This window comes from Apiospora hydei (genome assembly GCF_038363865.1).
Source record: "Apiospora hydei strain CBS 114990 chromosome Unknown utg000010l_segment0_segment0, whole genome shotgun sequence".
Classification (NCBI taxonomy): Eukaryota; Fungi; Ascomycota; class Sordariomycetes; order Amphisphaeriales; family Apiosporaceae; genus Apiospora; species Apiospora hydei.
The window spans coordinates 2508503-2528849 of record NW_027117369.1 but is presented as its reverse complement, the minus strand read 5'-3'; the positions used below and the strand labels follow the sequence as shown (position 1 = coordinate 2528849).

At 53.7% G+C, this 20347-nt stretch overlaps 6 protein-coding genes across 6 annotated transcripts; 4 read left to right on the top strand and 2 right to left on the bottom strand.

The window, feature by feature from the left end:
• Positions 1-103: 103 nt before the first annotated feature.
• Positions 104-4194, bottom strand: PG997_015023 (uncharacterized protein; the record flags this gene model as incomplete). Its single annotated transcript, XM_066819337.1, has 7 exons — positions 104-690; positions 745-973; positions 1030-2091; positions 2177-2696; positions 2946-3145; positions 3203-3211; positions 3277-4194. 7 exons carry the CDS (start codon positions 4192-4194, stop codon positions 104-106), a joined length of 3525 nt encoding a protein of 1174 aa, XP_066661525.1.
• Positions 4195-5289: 1095 nt separating this feature from the next.
• On the bottom strand, positions 5290-7786 carry PG997_015022 (uncharacterized protein; the record flags this gene model as incomplete). The annotated part of the gene is made up of 3 exons (XM_066819336.1): positions 5290-6253; positions 6323-7036; positions 7104-7786. The coding sequence occupies 3 exons, from the start codon at positions 7784-7786 to the stop codon at positions 5290-5292; spliced, it is 2361 nt and encodes a 786-aa protein (XP_066661524.1).
• Positions 7787-8594: 808 nt separating this feature from the next.
• Positions 8595-9816, top strand: PG997_015021 (vegetative incompatibility protein 4; the record flags this gene model as incomplete). Its single annotated transcript, XM_066819335.1, has 3 exons — positions 8595-8742; positions 8805-8923; positions 9088-9816. 3 exons carry the CDS (start codon positions 8595-8597, stop codon positions 9814-9816), a joined length of 996 nt encoding a protein of 331 aa, XP_066661523.1.
• Positions 9817-11456: 1640 nt separating this feature from the next.
• Positions 11457-13161, top strand: PG997_015020 (aminopeptidase I zinc metalloprotease-domain-containing protein; the record flags this gene model as incomplete). The annotated part of the gene is made up of 3 exons (XM_066819334.1): positions 11457-11735; positions 11800-12139; positions 12200-13161. 3 exons carry the CDS (start codon positions 11457-11459, stop codon positions 13159-13161), a joined length of 1581 nt encoding a protein of 526 aa, XP_066661522.1.
• Positions 13162-13918: 757 nt separating this feature from the next.
• PG997_015019 (uncharacterized protein) lies at positions 13919-15468 on the top strand (the record flags this gene model as incomplete). The annotated part of the gene is made up of 3 exons (XM_066819333.1): positions 13919-13921; positions 13983-14045; positions 14146-15468. The coding sequence occupies 3 exons, from the start codon at positions 13919-13921 to the stop codon at positions 15466-15468; spliced, it is 1389 nt and encodes a 462-aa protein (XP_066661521.1).
• A 924-nt stretch (positions 15469-16392) lies between these two features.
• PG997_015018 (glucosidase ii alpha subunit) lies at positions 16393-19362 on the top strand (the record flags this gene model as incomplete). Its single annotated transcript, XM_066819332.1, has 1 exon — positions 16393-19362. One exon carries the CDS (start codon positions 16393-16395, stop codon positions 19360-19362), a length of 2970 nt encoding a protein of 989 aa, XP_066661520.1.
• Between the last annotated feature and the right edge of the window lie 985 nt (positions 19363-20347).

The following is a 20347-nucleotide window of genomic DNA, read 5'->3' as shown; positions in this document are numbered from 1 at the left end:
TATAACGCGCATGAAGAGATGGCAGTCAACTTCAGCCCCAATCCCTCGAATTCTCTAATATATACTTCGAGAGATAAAATCGACCCTGCCACAAAATACACTCTTACACTGACGACGGTGGCTCTTCTCCTTTTGGTCTCCTCAATGTATGCCAAAACGGTAACCGCCGCGTGCTCCCCTCACTCTCCGTGATCTGGGGCTCCTTCCCAGCATCCGCAGGGACCACTGCGCCGTTGTTCTCTGCAACGCTATCACTACCTTGCCGCTGGTGGTTGTTTCCCTGAGGCGTACTAGTTGTAGCACCGCCACCCTGGTTATTATCATCCCCACCTTGTCCGTCCGACCCGCCGTTGCTGTTATCATGTTGCCCTTCTTCGTTCTGTATACCGCCATTTTCTTGCGAGCTCTTATCCCGACGTTCCTTCAAGACCTCTTCCCGGGCCGCTCTCTTCTTCTTGCGTGCGTAGGTGTGGGCCTTGTCGATCTGCTCCTCGCCTCGCCAGCTGTTGTTGGCGTACCAGATCTTGTACACAGAGTAACCGCCCCAGGCTTGCATCGTCATGAGATTGGCGCTGATGCGGTAGTATGCTGCCTTCACAAGAGCTCGCACATATGGGTTGAAGGCGAGGAAAAGCACAAGGAGAATGGTGGCAGCGGATACCGGTACTGATGAAGGCCGGCCGTTAGCATCTTCTCAAGTGAAAGATTGCCGGGGGTCGAGAGAAGGAATCAGGGGAGGCTTACGTATGTACTTGAGTTCTTCGAATACCGTCAAGCTGTTTTCGGAGCTGAACTCGGAAGCATTCATGCCGAAAACGCTGGTCATGAACGACAGAGGCGCGAACACAATAGTCACGACGGTGAACATCATGATGGACCGCCCCTGGGCCACCGTTTCTTCGGTCTGTTGGGTAGCTTGCCATGCTTGAACAACGCTGGCCTGCTGCTGTTTGAGCGCCAAAAGGTCCTTGATCTGAGTCGTGGCCAATAATTAGCATAGCCATATCGCCAAGTGTGATTCAGGGGAACTAGTCTCACACTGTCCGAGGTGGATTTCGCACTCCGCCTTAGCTCTTCAAGCTCTTCGATCCTTGATGTTACCTTACCAAGGAGCTCTTCTGCTTTGGTTTCGAAGCGATCGTAGTCTGCCTCGTTCACAAAGTCACTGGGCTTGCGGCTTCCCTTGTTATTTGCTCGAGGGTTCGGCCCGGTTCCTTCGGTCTGTTCTTCATTGACCGTATGCAGGGAGATTCTGGGTTTTAGTTGTCCATTTGGATCCATAATATGAATCACTTGGTGGATGAAGCCCCTGAGAATCGTTCTGTGCGTGCGGTTGATATGGATCATGATTTCGAGTTCCTCGATGATGTCTTTGATCTCCCGTTGCAGCTTGCCCTCGGGGTTGATGTCCAGTAGGGAAACGTGCAATTCAGACATCCTAGACTTTCTCTTCTTCGAGCTGTTGGCCTTCCACTGCTCGGTCCACGCCCAGAGTCTGTCAAAGGCAATCGTCTGTTTATTTGTCTTCACATTGTCAGTTACCGATGTAGTCTTGTATTGGATCCGATCAATACTCACCACGTTGCCAATGGCTTCTGAAAAATCATCAATGATCTGGGGTTGACGATCGGGCGTCTTGGTGCGGTCAAAGAATGTGTTGGTACATTCATCGAAGATGATGAGGGCAAGGTCCCACACAGATCCCATCTGCTGCTCAGGGTGTCGGCTTTTGGAAACTTTCTCTAGCCTCATACGAATCGACTTATGTACTCCTGTGACATCATTCTTATTCGTGCCGTATCTTCGGGGGAAGAATGTCAATATGGTATGTTCATCGAGAACCCATAACCAAAGCTGATCGACCATGATCAGCCTCGAGATCTTCCGGATATTCGCTTGGCATTCTTGGCAAGGACCGTCGTCATCATGCTTGGACATCCAAGATTCCTTCTGCTCCTCATGCTTTGGCCAAACCTGTTTAGCTATGTCGAACTGGTGCAAGTTTTCGACTGCCGCTCTGGTTCCACGATAAACGACCTGATCACGATCACGGCTCTGGGTCGTATTGAGACTCCAATAGTAGGCTTGGTCCTATACTCAATCACGTTAGATATTCCACGAAGGCATAAAACAAAGTTGATAAGGTTTGGATGAGGTGATGTTATGTTTGACTGACCAATGTTCTCCGTGGGTGGATAGGAGGGTCAACGTGTAGGTATTTGTGCAGAAGCTTCTTGTCTCTATAGTTGGTGATGCCCTCGTAGAGGCGTGCCGCATCTATCAGGTACTGTCCCAGCCTGTTCTGGTTGTCCTTTTGGTCGCTCGTGCCCTTCGGCTCTCGGAATTTGAAACGTGCCGCATTCGACAGGTATTGGCCGAACCTGGTTTGATTCTTCTTCTGGTCATCTTTCTTCACCGGTACTCGTGCTATGACTCGGCGATGTTCGTCAATATCCAACCGGTGCCCCTTGAGATTCAACGCATCAACAAAGGAATCTAGGCCCTTGACCGGAGGTTTCGTTTCTCCTTGTTGACTCTCCGACGCGGGTCTCTGATCCTGGCTCAGGTTCTTCTTCAGTGGGCTTAGAAGATCCATCAAAGATGACTGGGAAGGAGCCTCTTGGTCTGTCACATTTTGGCTGAAACGGATGGGCTTTTTCAGACCCTCCCTGTCGCTGATCGCTTTAGCTCTGCTCCTTTTTTGAAGTTGTCAATTTCGGCGTTATGATTGGTGGTCACCGTATCAACGAAACTCGCAAAGGTGTGCCTCTTTCTGTCAGTCTCCCAGTGGAGAAATGGCATCTAAGGCATATCAGCAACTATCAAATATACTTTTGAATTGACTATACTCACAAATAGCACTACATCCTTAGGGCGCGATGCAGTGTCATCATCGGTCGCTTGTACATAATATCAGCAGGTTTCTGTATGGAAAAGCACCGTACCTACTCAGTGATATTGTCTCGCACAAAGGTCGCATGTGACGCGCATGTACAGGAGCTCCTCTGTCGCCTTGCTGTTGCCCACGCCAGTACTCTGGTCGTAGCATGGTATGGATCTTGGATTGACGTGCGGCTTTTGACTTTGTCTGATTTCCAGGAGAAGTTGGGATTTCATCATCCTCGTAGTAAAGTGCAATTGCTCGCTGATGTATGTTCAGTCAATGAAACCCATATGCTATATACCATAAAAGGAAACCTACCTCGGCCCACTACAATCAAGACTCAGTTAGCACAGCAGCCCGGTGTGTTTGATTATCAAGTGACAACTACTCACCGCCATATTGTTTGCTGGAAAATGGAAATATCTTATCTTGTTCGCGGCCGGAGTAGGATCCTTGAGGAGGTTGCCAGCGGGTAGGGACGGCTTATTCCGATGTTCTACAGTAGCCCGTTGGTGATTCTCACCTGGCTGCTTAATCTCAATCTCGCCCAGAAGATGCCTGATGGGGATGCGTTGATCGGGGAAGCTTCCAGCGATCCTTGTCTTGGGCTCGAGAGACTTCATCTGCGACGGCTCAAAGTTCGGGTTATCGCTAGGCTTTTCATACTGAATTAGGTAGGCATTGAAGTCTTCATCGGCGTCATACTCAATTTCGACTGGTTTTGCTGTCTCTGCTTTCTCGCTCCTCTCATTCGTTGTGGGTAAACGTGTTGGGCTTTTCTGTGACCGTGGAACTCGAGTTGCTGATGGCCTCCTCTGGATCCGCCTAGGAAGCTCAAGAGAGCGTGGTGGGAAGACATGTGTGAAACCGACTTCAGAAGTAGGTTCGCTATGAGTGGCCCTTTGAAGATCGCTACGCACTTCTTTCAAAAACTTGAGATCTGGGCTGGTGTCGTGCCTTTTCCGTCCGCTCCAGTCGTTCACTAATCCTCTTCCAATCCCTTCTTTATACTCTTCGGAATCCACCCAAGATTGACGACTTTTCTCAAGGCACTCAACTAGATGCCTCTCACTGGGTTCTTTCGAAATTGCTCCTCGGATTCTCTCGACACGCTCAAGCTCTTTGATAATCTTGTTCAGAACTCGAAGCCGGTCATCGGCAGTGGCCTGTTGAGAAGATTTCCCATGTGTACCCCAACGTGGATTGGATTCTTGAAAGTAGGAACCACGGTCATTGAACTCGGTGGTTCCGAGAAAGTCAGCCAAGTCGTCTTCCACCTCTGTCGAATTCAAGCCTCTAAGAGTAGCCATGACGCGGGCGGAGCAGCTGGCTCAATAATGTGGCGCTTGTAGTTGAAGTCAATACCATCGTTGGATGCGAGAGATTGAGACCGTAGGGAAGGAGGAGTGGAGGTTGGCTGGTCATCCATATATAACCATTCATGTCCAGCAGAATCGCCTGTTGGAAGCATGGCTGCTGTCCACCATCAGGCCGCCTGCCACATGCTGAGCTAACCCGATACGATGTTATAGTACACCATGCACCCTTTTGGGACTTTCTGGCGAGTAACAAATCAAACGGCATCCCGTAGGTCTGTACACAGGTCCAGCTGATTGGAAAAAGGTGTGTAGTGGCTTACTTCGACCCTGGCAAGGTGTGGTAGGAATATCACACACCGTGGGAGCATGCACCTATGGGAACGTAGAAAATGCAATGATCCCATACTTTCCTCAGCCGCACCAGGAAAGGAGGGTACCACTGTCTTACATGGTAATTCCCAACCCCGTTGGGGGCCAAGAGCCTCGTCTAACGTTGCTTCGCTTTGTAATAGGCGGTCGCCAGCTGGATCCTCGAACACTGCTCCTGTTAACATCGGTCCAATGCGAGATCTTCTTGGCCGCCATAAGGACGGACACTCCGGTGAAGACAGTGGTAGTGATGGACTTGTTCACGTAAGAATTTGTGGCCAGGGTAAATGTGAAGTTGGAGGGTCGCTAAAAGAAAAGTCATGTTTTTAGGTGTAAGGCTGGGAAAGCGGCATCGAGGTACTAGTCTGCGTATGCACCAGCCTCTAATCGGCGATCGCAAAACACTCTGGTGCAATGGTGAAAGATCGAAATTGATAAGCTGGTAAGAGTGTTGGTATTACTCAGTCAAAAGTTTCAATGCCCGTATTGCACTTGTAATAATTATAAAAAGATGTGGCATTTCGTATCTCAGTTCGTCCTCTATGATTGCCTCTTTTATCGTTCCATGCCTCATAGGGGGGCAGGTGGGCTTCCTCACAAGCCGAGAGCCCCTAAATTTGACTGCCGTACCCCACTATTGGTGCCAGTTTCCCCTGCCGGAGCTTCTGATGCCACCCCATAATTATCGCATAGCAACCGGCAACCATCATCCTGCTCTCAACGAAGCTCAGGGATCTCGTCGTAGATCGTCTCCTTCTCGCCGACCAGCATGCTGTAAGCGGTAGCGGCGTACTCGCGGGCCCTGTTCGCAAGCTCCGGCGAGGTTGCCCTGTACACGCGAAAGAGCGTCAAGAATGCGGGGACCACGTAATCGACCACCACCCCCCACGACTCGACCACGAGCTGGCCTGTGCCTCCGTCAGAGTCCGAGTCCGAGGTGACGTTGCCAGCCTTGTTCTTCGAGCCACCACCACCACCATTGCTTGCCTTCGGCAGGGTCGCCGTGATGACAAACCCCAATGCTTCGAAGCCCTTGATCGTCACTTTGACAGCATCGTCCTTCTTGCCTCTGTTCAGCAGATGGGCCCCGAGTCCGAAATAGGGGTCCCAAAGCTCGAGGCGCGGAGTGATCTGGACCGAGGAGGGCAACACGCTGTCTGAGCCGGTAGCGGTCGAGCTGGCTCTCACGGGTGTCGCGTAAGTGGCCTCGACCTTCTCCAGGACAGCCAGGGCGCGCTTGGTGTCGATTGCTCTTGGGACAGTCGAAGGTCGCATGATGTACTTCAGCTGAGCCAGCAGTGCCTTGCGCCGCTTCAATGTGTCATCCGACGTCGCCTTCTTCGCGAGGCAGAGCGCGCAGTCGCACCGGAAGCCCCAGTTCCGGAGACTCTTCTGGGTCTCGTCAAAGGAGGTCAAGGGCTCGGCCTGCTTATAGCTGAAGAACAGCTCGGTGTCCGCCGGAATGTCCCGCGTCGCGCGTATGATCTGCATGTCCCCGATGAAGCTGCGGCGGCAATTTCCGGCACAGGAATGGTTCAGGTAAGAGGCCTGGATCCAGATGCCGCAGGTCGTGGTCGAAGGGGTCTTACCCTCGGGTACCAGCGCCGTGGTTCTGAAGCTGGAACGGCTGGTTCTGGGTGTGCCAAAGGCATTGGCCATGATGGTCTTGGCCACGAGGAATCTAGAGTTGCGCCCGCGTCAGTGCCTCCTGTTTTCACGTCTCCAATCTCACAAGGTGTTCAACACTCACGAATCAACGACGGGTCTGTCATCAACCTCGTCAGCAGAGACAGCTTGGTATGCCCCGCGGTGCAGGTCGAGAAACGCTTTCGAGGAGTTGGGGTTCTGGGCTAGCTTCTGCACGACCTGAGAAATCAGACCGGCTTGGCCACCAACGGCCCAACTTCTGGTTTCCATATCCATCAGTAATGTGGTCTTATTATTGCCCTCTGGGTGATCATCTCCAGCATAGCAGTATTCGAAGGCTTTCTCGCACATAAGCAAGTCACCTGCTGCGACCGCAGTGGTCGTGAACAAGCCGCGCCCGCGACCAGGGGATGGTCGAACCTCCACAGGGCCAGTGAAAGTCGCGCAGTCGATGATGGGGATTCCGGCCTGAGCCTCCTTGTACATGCGTCGGAACGGATACAGTCCCTTCAGTTGTTCGCGTAACCGGGCTTGGGCGCGTTCGAGCTCGACCTTCGCGGCCTGGTTGTCCGGGAACTCCGCCGCCAAAACGACGAGCTTCTGCATGCACTCCCGGTATCTCTGCATTCTGTAAAGCGCTCTGGCTTCTCGGAATAATGCCTTCTCGGACTCGTTTGGCTTTTCGTCTTGACCCCCCTTCATGGCATCGGACAATGCATCTTCGAATCGACCAAGGTTGAGATTGGCGAGTGACCGGTTGAGATGCGCTAGTCTCGCTTCTTCAAGCGTTGCTGCAGAGTTGACAGCGGCCGAGTAACTTGAACGGTAGGTAGTTAGTTTCATTTATCTGATGTCCCGCGTTTGAGAGGAGTATTGAAGCTTACAGGCTCTCTGCCTCGGCCCAATTGTTGTTCTGGACAGCTTTGTTTCCTCGCATCCGAGCTTCTGGGCTCGCCTTCGGGGCCCCAGTTTGTTGTCGTCGCCATTTAGCCGGCACATGCTCATCATCGGGAGCCAACCAGATGATGTCGTTCACGTGGTCGACTCTGAGGCTGTAGGTGCCATCTGTCGTGCCCTTGAAGAATGGTTCCTTCAAGATGCAGACGCGATCCTTGTACAAGATGTGCTCTGTAGGGACTACCGACACCTCGGGCACGTGATACAGTTGAAGCAGAACCGCGGTGCCTCCTTGGTCCTCTACTATGGCCATCGCCGCGTTCATCCGATCAGGGCGCGTCAAGACCCGGAGCAGCGTCTTCATGCCGCGGTGGTGTGTCTCCAGCTTCATCTCGGATATCATCGCGGGCTTCAGGTCGCGTAGCGAACGAGTGCAAGGCGGGTAGGGTGCCGGAACTTGAGTCGTGGACAGGTGCTGCTCGCTGCTCATGGCTGCTCGCTGCATGCTGCTTATCTGCAACTTCCACAGGAAAGATGCGATCAACTGCTCGGCAGGTGGGTGATCTGTCACTGACTCCCCCTTCCGGCTTGCTGAGTGTTCCGCGGCTGCGAACAGCTGTTTGAAGTGCCCAGCATATGGGGTATCGTCAGTCATGTGCTTGATATCCATCTTGTTGATCGAAAAAGCACACAACAGTGTAGTGTCGATTATGTTGTTATTTTGTGGTAGGTTAACACAAGTTGCAAGTTCAATGTGTTTTGCAATGGAGAATGGGGCGGCAGGCACATAGATTAGGTCTGTTTGCAAGTTTATGTTATTCTCCAGGCAGCCAGCAACCTCACGGTACACGAACCTTGTAGGAAGTAAAGACAGTACTGTCGAGCTAGGATTCCGTTTGCTCAGGCGGGACAAGTGATGGCCTTGATGGGCTTAGGCCTCTGCTAATTCAGTTACAACATGGAATGTTGATGTTTGTTACTGTTTGATGCCCGATGACATCGATACGCAGCGAGTCTGGCAATGCCTGATCACCTCTTGCAAATAAGGCTGGGGAATTGACGTGTTACTGCGGGAGGCCGACCAGACATCTTTCAATCGCCGTTTGATTCGAGGGTAACTTGCACCTCGCTACTGCACCTACACACCAAAACCCAGCTGTCGTGCCACCAAACAAAACATTTCCATTGGGACAAACCGAGATTCTGACAGGCATGTTGAGTTTACTTCATTCAGTGACGGTCTGAATCGATCCTAAGCCTGGCCTTTGAGATGAAATCCATGTGGAACGTTTGGGCAGTTGGTCAAAGACGGATGTTGGTTGTTTGCTTGCAACTTACCCCGCCTGCCAAACTGGGATATGCAACTCAAGATAAGCACGCATGATATTGTTATTCTCACTGAAGTATCTACTTAATCTCCGCATCTACTGTGGAAAATATATGGATTCGTAGTCTTACCCAGAGAAGAAGCGGCTGCCATGACTGAACCAGAAGCTGCTGTGCCAGGAGGCGGAGTTGAAATAGCCCATGACACGCCTATCGAGGCCCCAACCGAGTTGGAAGAGGTCACTCAGGGGGCTGCAATGAATGCCGAGCTCATCCCTTTACACCCGAACGTCTTGACAGGTAATTCGAACAGTGGCCTGAAACTGGAGATTGTGGTTGCGTATTCTGATCATTGAAACCAGCACTCGAAAAGGGGGACGAAGTCATCAGGGTTTACCAGTATGGCACCTCGCTTTGGTCGGATACCAAGAGAATTGATGTTCAAATGACTGATGGCTCAACCCGTTCTTACTTTCTAAAGGTGAGTGCCTGGAGTCTCAATGTGCGTCGCTTCGTAGGCTCAAAGTCAACGGCACACTGATCATGTAACTCTCTACCCATCCAGACAATGAGCCTCAGGGATGCCGCAGAGCGAGTCTACGGGGACTATGAGGTCATGTCAGCCATTTACAGAACTATGCCCAGCATAGTCCCGAAGCCCCGTGGGTACGGGCCCTGCGACCGGGAGAAGGCTACTTCTTCCTATGTGATTACCTTGACATCATCCATGACCTTCCTGATGCTGCCGACCTTGGGAAGAAGCTCGCCGCTTTTCATCGGAGCAGCAAGTTTCCGAACGGCAAGTTCGGCTTCCATTGCACGACCTTCGACGGAAAGAACCCCTTGAACACCTCTTGGGACAGTAGCTGGACCTCCTACTTCCAGCGGCTCATGCACGACATCTACGAGCTCGAGAAGGCCGCGAACGGGTACTGGAAGGAGTTCGACGACGTGATCCAGATCACCCTGGACAGACTCATCCCGCGCCTCCTGGACGCCCTCGTGGCCGAGGGCCGGACCATCAAGCCCACGCTGATCCACGGCGACCTATGGGAGTCCAACATTGGCACGGACCGGGCGACGGGCGAGATCTTTGTCTACGACGCGTGCGCCTACTACGCCCACCACGAGAAGGAGGTCGGCATCTGGCGGTGCGCGCACCACCGGATGGCGGACGAGAGGTACCGCCGCGAGTACTTCAAGCACTACCCGCCGAGCGAGCCGCGCCGGGAAGCCGACGACCGCAATCGGCTCTACGCGGCGCAGACGATGATTGTCACGTCGTTGGATTTTCCGGATCGGGGGATGAGGGGGCTCATTATGGCGGACTTAAACTATTTGATTGATAAGTATGTGCTCCGAGGGGAGGAGTAAAGTGGGGTCGGGTGCTCGAAGGCAAATGTGCGAGCTACCCCTATCTTTCGAGAATCACCAAAAGCCGCAATAAGAGTACCTCGTATATTTCTTGGACCTTTGAGAAAAACTCCTGGGATTACTCTGTAGCACATATGCACTCTCTGGTCGACCTGTATGGGTATGAACAGCTGCCAATGGGGGCCCTTAAGCTGCTATTGGTGAATCAATCATCAGGAGGATCATCTCGAGAGACAAGCTCAGTACTATACCACCTTACCAAATATTATATTGAGTCGATCACTTTCCTGCTCCTGTATTTACAATTTGAGGGAGCTCTCTTTAACGTTCTTGGTGTTTCTGGTAACTCGGTACGCAAATTGACGGCCATCAGGGTTATGAGTACCTCGCAAACCTTGGAAAGGATAAACCCTCTCAAGGTGTAGCAATCTGGGCGGGTATAAAAGCAGCGCCAGTCGACTCCAGCTTTTTCTACATTTCAACTTTTCTTCCTTTCCAACTCGAGATGTCTCGGAGAGTAGTATGGGTTGTATCTGCAACACAACCTTCCCCGCGCAAGTTGCAATGACCGAGGGCTACTGGGGGCATAGAGACATCAACAACTGGATTGCCATCTGTTCTTTTCACCATGTTGTCTGTGATGAATCCTGCGGGGAGGCTGAGACCTCACAATCTTTCTGTACATTTTGTCGCGTTACTCGAGCGCAGACACTTTTTCTGATATCCAAGTGGGTAGCATGCTCGTATTCCCGGTAGTCGCGCAGATAAATAAACATTTTTCACCTCTCCATGCATTTAAGTAGGGGAGTTCCATTGGTCATGTCCATAGCTGCCATCTATGAATTGAATTCAAAGCTCTCTGTATGTTTGTTCATCTTCAACTTTAGCTCTTGTAAGTGACCAGATATTTGTTCCTTGAAACAGATCGCCAGCTTTATTCAGCCACCATTCGAGCCTGGCAAGTTGCTTGTTGGCAATATGCTTCTCAGATATCTCACAAAGTCCAGCTGTTCGAGCTATCTTAAAAATCACCTACACAACCGACCGTGAGTACATGTATGGAGTAATTAGGCCAGTCTGAAAATGATCTGGCCGGCAGACAGGGAAGGGGTTCCCCGGGCAAATGGGGGACCTTCTACGGAATAGGTATCAATTGATGGACGTGAGTGGCACCCAAATTTCCTTACGTAAACCGCCTGCAGCTTAGGGGTCTAAAAACGAATAGAAGCCAATTCAAGCAGGTAAACTTTGGATTCAACTTCGCTCATGCGCAATATAGAGCCATGGAATCTTGAACTACCAACTGAGATATGCCTGCATTGGCACTCCCCTAATTGAGGACATGTGGTTTCGTCTGCGACGTCGTGTTCCCATGGCACGTACCGAGTTGCCTAAATCGGCTGGCTCAGGAGGGCGGCCTAGCGATGACGGCGATCGTAGGGGGCTGATAAGGCCTTATCTCGCTCTGTCTAACCCGAGGTCATAGCTGTTCGCAGTATTGGCGGCGAACCACGTGGTAAGCCAAACAAGTCAGTCTCCCTACGAACATTACTCAACCCTCTCGTATTCCTTATTTAGTTGCTCTGTCTTCTTGTGAATTGATTGAGCTGTCGAAACCTGCAATCTTCCCGCCCTCTACCATGACGCGACACACTCCCGACTTCTTGCGACAGCGCGACTCCAACCTGTCCCTTCGCATGGCTGCCGCCGAGAACGCAGCGAGCATGTCGCAATCAACCACCAGCGCTGCCGAGCGCGAAACCCGCCGAGAAGCCCCTACCCCGAAGACTGCCAAGGCAGCAGACATCAAGCCCGAGAATTATACCACGCCTTTCTGCGAGTTCCTGCAAGAGAACCCAACCATATTCCACACCGTCGACCACTTCAAGAGCCGGCTGGCCAAGGGTGGCTACAAGGAGGTTAGCAAATCACCAACGTCCTACATGGCATAATATTGGACTCGACTGATCAATGATGATGTAGCTTCCGGCAAGAGACGACTGGACCGGCAAGGTGCAAGCTGGTGGCAAGTACTACACCACGCGCAATGGCAGCTCCTTGATCGCCTTCACCGTCGGGAAGGCCTACAAGCCGGGCAATGGAGTCGCCATGATCGCAGGTCACATCGATGCCTTGACGGCCAAGCTCAAGCCCGTGAGCAACAAGCCCAACAAGGCGGGCTACCTCCAGCTGGGCGTTGCGCCCTACGCTGGCGGGCTGAACGAGACCTGGTGGGACCGCGACCTGAGCATTGGCGGCCGCGTTATCGTGCGCGATGACTCGGGCAAGACGACATCCAAGCTCGTGAAGCTCGGCTGGCCAAGTAGGTGCCACTATATTACAGACCTAATGACGGATGGACGCTGACCTGTTTATGATGCAGTTGCCAAAATCCCTACCCTTGCTCCTCACTTTGGCGTGGGTATGATGGGCACAAACAACAAGGAGACTCAAGCGGTGCCGATTATCGGACTTGACAACTCCGATTTGTACCCTTCTTTGAGCCCCGCGACTCAAGAGTCTCTGGGCCCTGCTGGCTCTTTCGTTGCAACGCAACCTCCTAAGCTGGTGAAGCTGATCGGTTCCGAGCTCGGCATCAAAGACTACTCCCAGATTGTCAACTGGGAGCTTGAGCTGTTTGATTTCCAGCCTGCCACCGTCGCTGGAATGGACAAGGAGTTCATCACGGCCGGCCGCATCGACGACAAGCTGTGCAGCTGGGCCGCTTTGGAGGGTCTGCTTGCTGCCGAGTCTGGCGAAGATGAGGGCATTATCAAGATGGTAGCACTGTTTGACGATGAGGAGATCGGCTCCCTCCTTCGCCAGGGTGCCAAGGGTAACTTCCTGCCCCTGGTGATCGAGCGCGCCGTCGAGTCCCTCTGCGAGAAGGCGTCGGCCTCGTACGGCCCCAGCGTCATCGGCCGGACGTACGCGCAGTCGTTCCTGGTGTCGGCCGACGTGACGCACGCCATCAACCCCAACTTCGCGGGCAAGTACCTCGACGACCACGCGCCGCGGCTCAACGTGGGCATCGTGATCTGCGCCGACTCGAACGGGCACATGACGACGGACGCGGTCTCGACGGCGGTCCTCACGCGGGTCTGCGAGCTGGCGGCGTGCACGCCGCAGACGTTCATGATCCGCAACGACTCGCGGTCGGGCGGGACCGTGGGCCCGACGCTGAGCAGCGTCATGGGGGTCAAGGCGGCGGACGCGGGCATGCCGCAGCTGTCGATGCACTCGGTGCGCGCGACGACGGGCAGCTTGGACCCCGGGCTGGGCGTCAAGTTCTTCAAGGGGTTCCTGGACTACTTTGAGAAGGTCGATGGGGAGTGGTCTCATTAAGCAGATTGAGCACACTACATAGGTAGGTAGCACTACGTAATACCCGATGCATGTCTACTGGCTTTGTTATAGGCCGCAGATAGACTCGTTACATAAATAGAACAATGGCAAATCTTCGATGACTTGCCTGTTGGCTGAGATGTAGACGAGGTTACCGAACTCCATCTAGGGGAATTCAGTACAGCTTCCACCTAGGCTAAAGTAGCAGCATTCAAACCAACCAAAACCAATTAAATGCCAAAGCTTCATCGGATCTCGTAAGAACATTATCAATGTCTCCCTCATACCAATATTAAATGGCAATCATCAGTAGTAGTATTTTCCCACTCCAGTTCAACGTCCTGCCACAGGCGTAGCTCTTCACTATCAATTGAACAATTGATTCAAGGAATGGGGGAATGCTTGCCTTGTACCCTTGTACCCCGCCTTAGCTACAGCCTACGGCCCAGCCAGCTCAAGCTCGGGCCAAGTGCTTAGGTCAGCGAGGTTTAGCTGCAATCGCGTCCCTCTGACGCCTGATGACAACGCAGCGCACCTCCGAAAGGAAGGAAGCTGAGGGTCTGAGGTCGGAAGTGAGAGCCCTAGCCTTGCCTCGTCCGCATCCGTCCATCAACATCCATCAACATCCACATCACCACCAACCACTACCTAACCCATACATCACTTTGCGCCAACATCAAGCGCATTTCCTTGTTTATTGCTCCAATCCGCCACAGCAAGACATTGCATCTCTTGACTGGGACATCGCAAAAGCAAGATGGTAAGCTCCGAGCACCGTACCCGCCAGTCGCTTTCGTCATTCACTGACACTCTCGTCACAGGGTCAAAACCAGTCGGGCATGGGAGGCGGTGGCCCCGATGGAAACCAGGACAAGGATAAGAAGGTATGGTTTCTACTCATCTCCCTCTGTATTTTACCTACAGTGCTCGCCATCTGATGGCATTCATTCGTTGCGTCCACTGACATACCCTTGCTACCAACAGAAGGAGAAGCCCAAGTACGAGCCTCCGCCACGACCTACCACCCGCGTCGGTCGCAAGAAGAGAAAGCAAGCCGGTGCCTCGGCCTCTGCCAAGCTGCCTGCCATCTACCCGACAAGTCGATGCAAGTTGCGCTTACTACGCATGCAACGTATCCACGATCACCTACTGCTCGAGGAGGAATATGTCGAGAACCAGGAACGTCTACGCAAGGCAAAGGCCGCCAAGGACAACTCGGGCCCTCCCGTGTCCGATCTCGATGCCGGCACCGACCGCAACGCCGACGAGCGTGGCCGTGTAGATGACATGCGTGGCAGCCCCATGGGCGTCGGCACTCTTGAGGAGATGATTGATGACGACCACGCCATCGTTTCCAGCACGACCGGCCCCGAGTACTACGTCAGCATCATGAGCTTCGTCGACAAGGACCTTCTGGAGCCCGGTGCTTCCGTGCTGCTGCATCACAAGAGCGTCTCTATCGTCGGCGTTCTTACCGATGACACAGACCCGGCCGTCAACGTCATGAAGCTCGACAAGGCCCCGACCGAGTCGTACGCTGATATCGGTGGTTTGGAGCAGCAGATTCAGGAAGTGCGAGAGTCGGTGGAGCTGCCGCTGATGCATCCCGAGCTGTACGAGGAGATGGGTATCAAGCCTCCCAAGGGTGTCATTCTCTACGGTGCTCCCGGTACCGGAAAGACGCTGCTGGCCAAGGCTGTTGCCAACCAGACGTCTGCGACTTTCCTGCGTATCGTCGGTTCCGAGCTGATCCAGAAGTACCTTGGTGACGGTCCGAGACTTGTGCGACAGCTCTTCCAGGTCGCTGGTGAGAACGCGCCCTCTATTGTCTTCATCGATGAGATTGATGCCATCGGCACAAAACGTTACGACTCGACATCGGGCGGTGAGCGTGAGGTGCAGCGAACCATGTTGGAGCTGCTGAACCAGCTGGATGGTTTCGATGACCGTGGTGATGTCAAGGTCATCATGGCCACCAACAAGATCGACACTCTTGACCCGGCTCTGATTCGACCTGGACGAATCGATCGTAAGATTCTCTTTGAGAACCCCGACCAGAACACGAAGCGCAAGATCTTCACCCTGCACACGTCCAAGATGAGCTTGAACGACGATGTGGACTTGGACGAGTTCATCTCACAAAAGGATGACCTGTCTGGTGCCGACATCAAGGCCATCTGCTCGGAAGCCGGTCTCTTGGCGCTGAGAGAGCGACGTATGCGGGTGCAGATGGCGGATTTCAGAGCTGCCCGGGAGCGGGTGCTGCGGACCAAGCAGGAAGGAGAGCCCGAGGGCCTGTACTTGTAATCGAATCTCCGCCTGCCCACTCACTTTATGTACCATAGCCTCGAGAGTTGGCAACCAAGTAGCTGTTGTTGCGGGAGTTGGTGAATAGAGCAAAGGGTTCTGATGCCGTCCATGCATACTGTCTTATTGTCTTATGTCTACTTGATGTTCGAATGGTGACAGTGCGGGGCGTACGTGTGGAAAGATCCATTTACTTGGAAGTGAAACGAGAACAGACCAGACTTGATTGTCCTCCACCAGTATATGTCAGGGAGAAGCATTGAGATCACGGCTTCCTCCCTACTATGGTCGTGAGCAGAAATTGCCGTCAAGTTGGAATAGTAGTAGTTATCAGAATGCATGGAAGTTGCTAGCAGGCAAGTTGACACTTGAACATGGCACTAGCCTAGTAGGCTGTGGTTATTGATTTCAAGTTTTGTAAGATCCTCCAAGGGCCCGAATTGGTACCTTTTTCTTGGTGTGTCAGACAGAATCATGACTGGAGATTCGAGTATGTGATTGACTGTGTTGTATTACTGACGTTGGTGAGCCAGTTTCAGGGGCTTTCACCTATCATGGCCTGGCCTAGAATGATGACGCTGGAGCTAGCGGTCGTGGCCCTGGTGGGGGCATTAGAGGGGTGCGGGGACCTGGGCCGACCCCTGCAGGCCATGATTGGTAGCTCCTCGGAATCGGCCAGCTAAGCTGTTCAAGTGAACTTCAAGTGCCTTTAGCTGCTTGCCGTTGCTTGCTGGCTATTTGATTCTCCCCCATCATCAACAAGGACCTGCGATCCCGCATGCCTTTTTACGACGGGACCAATTGGCTGGTGTCCAGATAGACGAAACCCCCAGTCCCAACTTGTGTTCTGTTTCCGCTACTTAGCTCCAGCAAGCAGCACCTCAATTGACCACATCCCCACGTTGGGGTCCAACACCGCCCAGAATGAAGAGCTCCGGTCCGCTGTCCACGAGCTGGACGGCCTACCTCTGCCTCCTCTCCGTTCTCTGCTCGCTCTTCACGCCGGTCGTCTTGGTGAAAGAGAACGATTTCAAGAAATGCCACCAGTCCGGCTTCTGCAGGCGTAACCGCGCCTACGCCGACCACGCCCTTGCCCAGTCTTCCTGGCAAGCCCCCTACAAGATCTTCTCGGCCGAGGGCGCCGCCGCCGTTTCCCTCAAGGACGGCCAATTCGAAGCCACCATCCTCAAGACCGTCGACGAGCAGGGCTCCACCGTCAACCTGCCCCTCACCGTATCCTTCCTCAAGTCGGGCACCGCCCGCGTCACCGTCGACGAGGAGAAGCGCAAGTCCCAGAGCATCGAGCTCCGACACGACAGCAAGGCCCGCAAGGAGCGCTACAACGAGGCCGAGAAGTGGGCCATTGTCGGCGGCCTCACGCCCGACACGGACGCCAAGATCACCCACGAGGACAAGGCGGGCGTCACCGTCCAGTACGGCCCCGAAGGTGCCTTCGAGGCCGTCATCAAGTTCGAGCCCTTTGCCATCGACTTCAAGCGCGATGGCACCACGCAGATCCAGTTCAACGACCGCGGTCTGATGAACATGGAACACTGGAGAGCCAAGGTCGACAAGCCCGAGCCCGAGAAGAAGGAGGGCGAGGAAGGCCAAGAGGGCGAAGAGAAGAAGGCCGAGGAAGAGCCAAAGAAGGAAGAAGTCCCGGCTCACTTGGACGAAAGCACCTGGTGGGATGAGACCTTCGGCGGCAACATCGACACCAAGCCTCGCGGCCCCGAGAGTGTTGCTCTTGACATCACCTTCCCCGGATACGAGCACGTCTATGGTATCCCCGAACACGCTGGCCCGCTGTCACTAAAGGAGACGCGAGGTGGCGAGGGCAACTACGAGGAACCCTACCGCTTGTACAATGCCGATGTCTTCGAGTACGTCTTGGACAGCCCCATGACGCTGTACGGAGCGATTCCGTTCATGCAGGCTCAGCGAAAGGACTCCACCGTCGGTGTCTTCTGGCTGAACGGCGCCGAGACCTGGATCGATGTGACCAAGGCCAAGGGTTCCAAGAACCCGCTGAACAGGAACTCCAAGGCCAGCACCAACACGCACTGGATTTCCGAGTCCGGCATCATGGATGTTTTCGTCTTCCTCGGCCCCACGCCCAAGGACATCAGCAAGAACTATGCCGAGCTGACTGGCACTACTGCCCTGCCGGCCGAGTTCTCGCTTGGCTACCATCAGTGCCGCTGGAACTACGTCTCAGACGATGATGTTAAGGAGGTCGATCGCAAGATGGACAAGTTCAACATCCCCTATGATGTCATCTGGCTCGACATTGAGTACACCCACGAGAAGAAGTACTTCACTTGGGACCCGGACATGTTCAAGGACCCTATCTCCATGGGCCAGCAGTTGGATGACCACGGCCGCAAGCTGGTGACCATCATTGATCCTCATATCAAGAACGTGGATAACTACCCGGTGATTTCCGACATGAAGTCCAAGGGTTTGGCTGTCAAGAACAAGGATGCGAACGACTTCGATGGCTGGTGCTGGCCTGGTTCGTCCATGTGGATCGACGCCTTCAACCCCGCCGCCATCAAGTGGTGGACCTCGCTGTTCAAGTATGACTACTTCAAGGGTACCATGGAGAACACCTACATTTGGAACGACATGAACGAGCCGTCGGTGTTTAACGGCCCCGAGGTCACCATGCCCAAGGACAACCTGCATCACGGTAACTGGGAGCACCGCGATGTTCACAACATCAACGGCATGACCTTCCACAATGCTACCTGGGAGGCTCTGGTGAGCCGCAAGAAGGGCGAGATGCGACGACCATTCGTCCTTACCCGCTCCTTCTTCGCTGGCTCTCAGCGACTGGGCGCCATGTGGACGGGAGACAACCAGGCTAGCTGGGACCATCTCGGTGCCGCTGTGCCCATGATTCTCGCCCAAGGTATTGCCGGCTTCCCCTTCTCTGGAGCTGATGTCGGTGGTTTCTTCGGCAACCCCGAGATCGAGCTGCAGACCCGATGGTACCAGGCTGGTGCCTTCTATCCTTTCTTCCGTGGTCACGCTCATATTGACGCTCGCCGCCGTGAGCCGTACATGGCTGCCGAGCCCCACCGCTCCATCATCACGGCGGCCCTGCGTCTCCGCTACAGTCTCATGCCCTCTTGGTACACGGCCTTCTTCCATGCCAACCAGGACGGCAGCCCCATCATCCGTCCCATGTACTGGACCCACCCTAGCGAGGAGTCTGGTTTCGCCGTGGATGATCAGTTCTTCGTTGGCTCTACTGGTCTGCTCGTCAAGCCCATTGTCGAGAAGGACAAGTTCGATACCGAAGTCTACATCCCCGATGACGAGAACTACTACGACTACTTCACCTACAACAAGGTCTCGACCCACAAGGGCAAGTCCGTCTCCGTGTCGGCGCCAATCGAGACCATTCCCATCCTCATGCGCGGCGGCCACATCTTCCCCCGCCGCGACATCCCCAGTCGGTCGACCCAGCTGATGAAGTTTGACGACTACACCCTGGTCGTGGTGATCGGCAAGGACGGTTCGGCCAAGGGCGAGCTGTACGTCGACGACGGCGACAGCTTCGAGTTCGAGAAGGGCCAGTTCCTGCACCGGGCCTTCGAGTTCAAGCAGCTGCTGCTCACGTCCGAGGCGGCGTCCAAGCCGTCGGCCGAGGGCCAGGCGGAGGGCGAGTGGATGAAGCAGTTCCGCGACGTCAGCTTCGACAAGGTGGTGCTGGTGGGCGCGCCGTCGTCGTGGGAGGGCAAGAAGGAGGTGCCCGTCACGTCCGGGGGCGAGACGCACAAGGTCCGGCTCGACTTTTACAAGGCCGAGGGCGGGAGGGCGGCGTTTGCGGTGCTGGGTCGGTTGGGGGTCCGGATGGGGGCGGATTGGGAGGTTGATTTTGCGTAAAGGGGCTTACTACCTGACCTGGTCGATAGGATAGTGGCTCCGTAAGCAAGTAGAGCGAATTCACGATAGAAAGGTGTGGGGAAAGGGGAGAAAAGTAGGTGAGACAGGACAGGCAGCTAAGATGAGGGATCTCATATACACCATGTTCAAGGAGATATGAATATAGATGAAATAAACGTTGCTGAAGAAGATCAATGTGGTATTGCTCGATAAGTGACGTGATATGACGTGCTTGATGTGAAAAGGACATAGTGTCTGTATGAGCGAGCCATTGCAATAAGTACTAGAATCGAACATATCTAATCGAAATGATGGCCTTCTCCTTTCTGACATGAGTATGTGGGAACAATGCGTACTAGCAAATGCGCAAAGCATACATTTCTCACACTCATCGCTTGGGCCCCTGAAATCGCTTAACATAATGACAATTCAGATAACAACTCGCATGAGGCTGTTCCAGTCGAGGGAAGCAATACGGCAGGTGCGCCTCACGTGTGGTTTGGAGGTGTTGCTGAGGGTGTATTTCACCAAGCTGTCGTTTGTACAGTTGTATGCTTGACTCTACGGCTGTGGACTTTCCGAACAGCTATTCGTCGACGCTTGCTGTGTGGCCGGCACGAAGGAAGCAACGTGCTACCGCCCACTGTTTTCCGACCCCTTGGGATAGGTATTGAAAGTGGGCGGCGGCTGCTGTGGTTTGGCCCTTTTGTGACATGGAACCAACCAACCGCCACTACGGCTACATCTCCTCCTAGCGAAGGGCCCGAAGGGGAAAGAGCATTCTCATGGTAGCGGGCTTTGAGCATTCAGGACGGTAGGCGATGCGTTTGCCCTCCCTATGAACGGATGTGGGAATCGACACAATATCATCGTGATAGAGTGCCTAATTGGCCAGCTTAGCTTCTTTAATATCGCCATCTATTTGAGCTTAGGAGAGAGGCAAGTCGATAGATGAATTCCAGAACATTATTTTACTTCAAGAGGG